Raw genomic sequence first — 6000 nt, 5'->3', positions numbered from 1 at the left:
GTGGCAGAGTGACAGGAAGTAAAAACAGTGATTTGTGTCCTGGTGAGCAAACAGTAATTTTGTTGTCAGAGTGATGTGGCTTTTAGTGGGTATACCAAATGTTCAAATAATATTTATAGTGGTAATCTTTGTCCATGTATTTTGACTTTACCTCTGTTGTTTTCCCCCTGACGTTTTGTCTCTTTGTCTCCTCTCAGAAAATGCCATCTTGTCTTTTGGATATGGCTCAGAAGGAGTGACCGCTTCTGTAACTGAGCCCCCGCTCACTTTTCTGCCCCCCGCCCAGCCACCGATCATCTCTAAACCCATTCCCTCTCTACATGAGAATCATGAGAATGCCATCAAGCCAATGGACAGTGCTTGTATGTTCTCCACTTGTGCCAACTTGCAGGTGAGTTAGATGGTTTTTGATCATGTCTTTTGGTTCTTGCCTGAACACCAAACCATGGGTGATTAGTTTGTGCTTGTTTGCACTGAGCTATATACAAATCACTGAAAAGCTAGTGGAAAGACATGCCAGCATACCAAATAAAAGCCTTGTTTGGTCAAAAACTACCTTCAGACCTTTATAAATGTCTAAATATAATTTGTAGCCATGCCAAATTTCTAAAACTACTAAAACAGTCCAGATTGATGTCCAATAAACAGGCTGAGGACTTTAATGGGCAGTTGCTTGTTCCTCAATTAGGGTAGTGCATGAAATGTAATATTAAAAGACGAAAAACTAATAATAGTTGTACTTGATGCATTGCCTCTTGTGTACTTTCCTATTTGAAGTGCACCAAGAGAACCTACAAGACTAGATGTTACAAAATTTCCCATCAGGGTAAAGAGTTGACCCACTTGATAGTACGGTTTTGAGATATTAAAAAAAAAAAATCACCTGTTCCTAACCAGGTCTTAAAATGAGGTCAGTACACAGTCAGATGAACTACTCAAAAGATGGTTGGGCTAAAATTAAAGATGGTTGTAGTAAATTTCCTTCTTAGTGATGTGAGAGACTAAACAAGGTCATACAGAAGATGATTACATCAACGTATTGCTAATAAAATGGTTCAATTAGTGAATCAATTATGGGTCAAGCTTTATTTTGTATGCATTGCTTCTACATTTTAGCTCAGTTTTGTGAAATAGACACACAGTAATATGACTCGTCCTTTAATTAAAAACTATCAAATTTAAAGGGTGATTTTCTAATTCTCTCCCCACCCCCACCCCCCTCCCATGACTTTCGAACACAAACCATGTCCATAATGGAAGCCTGCATAAAAACTCAATTTGCAGTTGTAAATCAGACTCACAGAAGCATCACAGGAGCCATTTCATTTCATCCAGACATTTGGTTAAAAAAAAAAATCCTCTGTGCATTAGATGAGCAGGCTCTTGTGATGATTTTGTGAGTCCTCTTGACACCTGCAAATGAAACTCGCTTTTTTTTTTTCCGATTCACTTTCTCAGAAATCCCTTTGTCAAGAGCAGATGGATTTTGTGGGCTGCCCCCGCAGCGTCCTCATCAATACTTCACGAAGATCCGATCATGTAGTTGCATCAGCTGGACTTCAGATAGAATACAAAAAGTGCACTGTCACTGTGATTTAGACTGCCATCCTGCTCAGCTAATACAGGGCTCAGACATGCTCACTTTAGGTTCACACAAGAAAACGTTTGAACTTTCATACATGTACAATGTAAAATGTAAGTCATGATTTGGTGTCTTTTCAAACACAACACAAGATTGTTTAAACCAATTCTGGTTTACTCTAGGTTTGATCTAATGTAGACATTTGTGTAAACTACAGATTTCTTATTTATTGTTGAAAGATAGAGCCCTGTGAAGAGAGATTTTGCTTTAATTGTTGATCATTCACAAATCATTGACTGTTATTTTTTCCCCAGCTGCACATTTCTCATTATTTCAGAATAACACCAGCTGTGTGGTGTGTGTGCGTGTGTTTGTGTTACTGAATTACTGTTTTGTGGATGTGTGTGAGCATTCACACTGCTTTAGGGCTGAAACAATCGACACAGTTGAAATTGAAAAAGGGCAATTACCGCTGTTGTGCCATGTGCTTTGATACATTATGTGTGTAACAGGCTTGATTTTGAATGCTGCAATGAAAAAGGACACAAATGGGGGGGAAAAAATACAAGAGAAAAATCAGAAGAAGAAAAAAATACAAGATCTGCCTAAATTTCAGGCTTAATTCAAACAATAAAACATTGAAACTACAGTGTAGTGAATCTGTTGAAAAACTGGAATAATTTATCATAAAGTCACAACTTTAATGATTTGGTATCTCGACACACAGCATCCAGACATCCTAGTCAAATGGGCAGTTTAAGGTCATTCTACCATTCTACTGTATGTAAACGACAGACATCTGCAGCTTGTGACATTTGCTAGATCCCATGCCTTTAATGAAAAAAAAAATGAAAAGGTTTCAAAAAAATTATTAGTTTCACATAAATTATTAGTTGTTTACCATTGTTGTTGCATCAAGTGATGGGAGGGGTAGTAGATTATTTATTGGTATAATTATAGTGGCTTTCTGGGAGCAAAATAAAAAAGTTTAGAACCAATGCCATAAATCCTGCATAACTTATGACTCCATTATTCAAGAGCTTAATCAATACAGCATTTGAGTAATAAACTACATGAAAGCTACAGCTCTACAGTGCTGACCTTACTGTTGGTTGTCACATGACTTTTAGAGCATAATTTAACCAGAGACAGGAAACTACTGAATCACTGACATTCGGTTTATTCAACACACTAACAGAACTATTTTCCACTCTGGGCTTTTGCTATAGCTGTTTATAGCCACAAAATATATTTGCAAATATGAGGACATTATAGTGACCAAGAAATGGATTAACAGTGTGAATTTAATGATAACTGCTTCCCTGAGCCTTATTTATTTCATAAAACAGGCCCCATGCCAGCTTTCAACACAGCACACTGCAGCCTGGTTTGAGGCACAAATCAATCAATCAGTGGTGCTTTTATCTGTTAATATTTGAGCCAATAAAACTTTTTTGCACATTGAGAATACACACCATTTTGCTGGTATAAAGTTGGCTTCACAAGTCTGATATCACCAGATGTACGAACAGTTTGGTGGCCTTTCAAAAACACTGTGACTGCATTCTGAACAACTGTTGGGGCTCACTACAGAGACTCAACACTAAAGGTTTGAATGAAGCACTCAAGTAAACTCAAGTTTACTGTTGGCAGCGTTCTGCTGTTTCAGTTTCCGTTTGGTGGTGAGCAATAATATTTTTGCCTGTGTTTGTGTGCACATGCACATGCTCATTTGGATGTCTGTAACCAAAACATATCATTAACCACTGGATTTTAATGAAAGTAATCATTGGATGAACATCTACAACTGGTTAGTTTTTGGAGTCACTCCTATTCAAGACGGCTGCCACAGTCATGAACTTTATCTAACACAAAATAATTGACTATAACTCAGTCAGTTTTACACATATGGAGCTAGAGTTTGGTGTGGTAGTAGCTGAGAGTCATTCACAACATACACTGAGTGCTAACAAATTGTGCAGCACCTTGCCAAATTGTGTAACATGGCATATAACGATGTTTTCAAGGTTTTACTAAAATGGCTATTACTGTCACTTCTCAACATAAGATAATCATAGTCTAAAACTCTGGCATAAAAGGCAGCAGGTGGTATGGATTCCTTCAAGGAATACCAGGACTTTAATTTGAATTCTTTAAGTCATCTTGTTAGCTTTGCAGTTAAAAGCACCACATGAAAGAAAACAGGAACCAGAGAGCATAGAAGGCTTTTCTGTTCATTTGTTCAAATTGCCAACATAGGATGTTATCACTACCTACTGATAGTTAAGATAAAATGTAATTATTTTACTGTTTGAAATCTAAGATGGCCCATAGTATTAAAAGTTTTATTGTCTTTTGGACAGTCTTTTAAGGCAGTGTTCAACATGTGGTTTTATTTATAAACAAATTCAGCAGAAATCAGTTGTTAAACTAATAACAGATTAGGGTTTAGTGACTACAAAACCAAATCACTCTAAGCTGTCCGTGGTCCTGAATGGATAATATTGAGTGTTTAAAATCTGATGATACAAATAGTGACAGTTTTTTCCACACAGTGTTTTTAAGAAACTGTCAGAAGGGCGAAGACGGAGGCGAACCCAGAGCGCACACTCATAAGTTAAAAAGGAAACTAATTTATTGACTTAAATAAACAAACAAAAAAAGGCTGATGTGGCAGAAAGACTAACAATAACCAAAAGCAAGAAACGGAAGCAAGGCATAGCATGGCAAAACGTGAACAAGCGGACAGAGTGGAATGATCCAGTGAGGAGAGGAGAAACGAGACCGGTTTAAAAACACTGAGGGAAAGATGATAATTGGCTGCAGCTGTGACACACAACAAGGAACAGGTGAGGTGGGCGTGGCAGGCATGAACCGGAAAACTACTGGGAAGGTGAAAGTGACAAGGCATGAACACAGAAACTCAAAGGACAACCAAACCAAAACAAAACAAGACCAACAACAACAAAACCCAAACAAAGAACAAAACCCCAACAACACCAACAATCATGACAGAAACAGTAAAATTTCCTCTTGATCTTAAGTCTTTTTGTCAGCATTAGTTGTAAATAGATAGATAGATAGATAGATAGATAGATAGATAGATAGATAGATAGATAGATAGATAGATAGATAGATAGATAGATAGATAGATAGATAGATAGATAGATAGATAGATAGATAGATAGATAGATAGATAGATAGATAGATAGATAGATAGATAAAAACTGCAAATGTAATTGCATTGGTTTTATTTCAAAATCTGGTTTCACTATTTTCTTCCACCTGGCAGATTCAGGAGCCTTCAGAATTTTTTTTTGCATTTAACCAAACAAACAACTCTAATTGTTCAAACTTCACTAAAGTGAGAGTTAGGGTGAGATCTATGTAATATTTAGTCAAAATTTGTTTCACATCTTAAAGCGCCTCAGCTGTCTGTGTATTATTGCTGTGCTTACTGGAGCATGAAGTTCAGTTTTTGAACTAACAAAGGGAAGGCAAACTGCTGGACTTGTTTTGTTTGTGGCTTCTTTATGTCGCAGCAAACACCTGTTCAGAAGCAGAGTGCAGTCAATATTTCATAAATGGTTTTGCCAATGTTTTATTTAAGTAAAGTAATCAGACTGAATGACACAACTTCACTTATTCTGTCTGGAAATGTTAAAATGAGAACAGAGTCATTAATTATATCATAAATAATGAGAGACTGAGGATGTGTCACAGCACCTATAGAAATAGCAACAGCGCATATTCAGACACAAAAGGGGATGTCTGTGGAGAACAGATTATTTGCTTTGCTCTTCGTCACCTTCATACACATTAGCACTGTCCTGTCTACATCCTGCAAAAGTGGAAAACCATCCATTACATACAGAGGAGGTGTAAGGCTGTATGTCAAAGGCCAATATAAACTGCTCTCTGTTATGTAAGACATTTAGGCAGGATTTATATAATACCTCAAAACTGTTTCATTTCTGTCTTGTTTACATGTAATCTTTATTGCTATAACATCAACAGTAATCCACATTCCTTATACAAAACAGGAGTCAATATTAGGTTAGTGAAATATATTATATTTTCTTGATTGTATCTCATTTATGTTTTTATACTTTTATGTTTCATGGTTATTATGTAGATATTATCTTTTCATATTTTTATGATTAGGTTGTGTTTCTAGAGAGAAACAAAGCAGGGTTTCTGTTCTGGTGTCAGGTTGGGAGGAGATCGAGGTGAATCCAGTGTGCAGACTCATGATGAACTTGTGTAAAAGTCATTTATTATAATTAAAAGAAAACCAAAAACAAAAGCTGATGTGGCAGCAAAAACAATACACAAACTAAATCCAAACATGAACGAAACACGAGAGGCAAAACATGGGAGGAACCAGACAGTGCATGAAAGCAACAACAGACCAGTGA

The 6000-nt window shown here is 36.6% G+C and overlaps 1 protein-coding gene across 1 annotated transcript in view; it reads left to right on the top strand.

Moving 5' to 3' along the window:
* The window catches only part of gfra2b (GDNF family receptor alpha 2b), a 123981-nt gene that overhangs the window by 96466 nt on the left and 21515 nt on the right, over window positions 1-6000 (top strand). The window contains exon 7 of the mRNA XM_017427406.2: window positions 198-391. Within this exon, the coding sequence (XP_017282895.2) occupies window positions 198-391 (194 nt within the window). The remainder of the gene's footprint in view (window positions 1-197; window positions 392-6000) is intronic.

This window comes from Kryptolebias marmoratus, linkage group LG14, assembly GCF_001649575.2.
Source record: "Kryptolebias marmoratus isolate JLee-2015 linkage group LG14, ASM164957v2, whole genome shotgun sequence".
Taxonomy (NCBI): Eukaryota; Metazoa; Chordata; class Actinopteri; order Cyprinodontiformes; family Rivulidae; genus Kryptolebias; species Kryptolebias marmoratus.
Note: the sequence above shows the minus strand (reverse complement) of the source record. Positions and strands in the feature narration are given on the sequence as shown.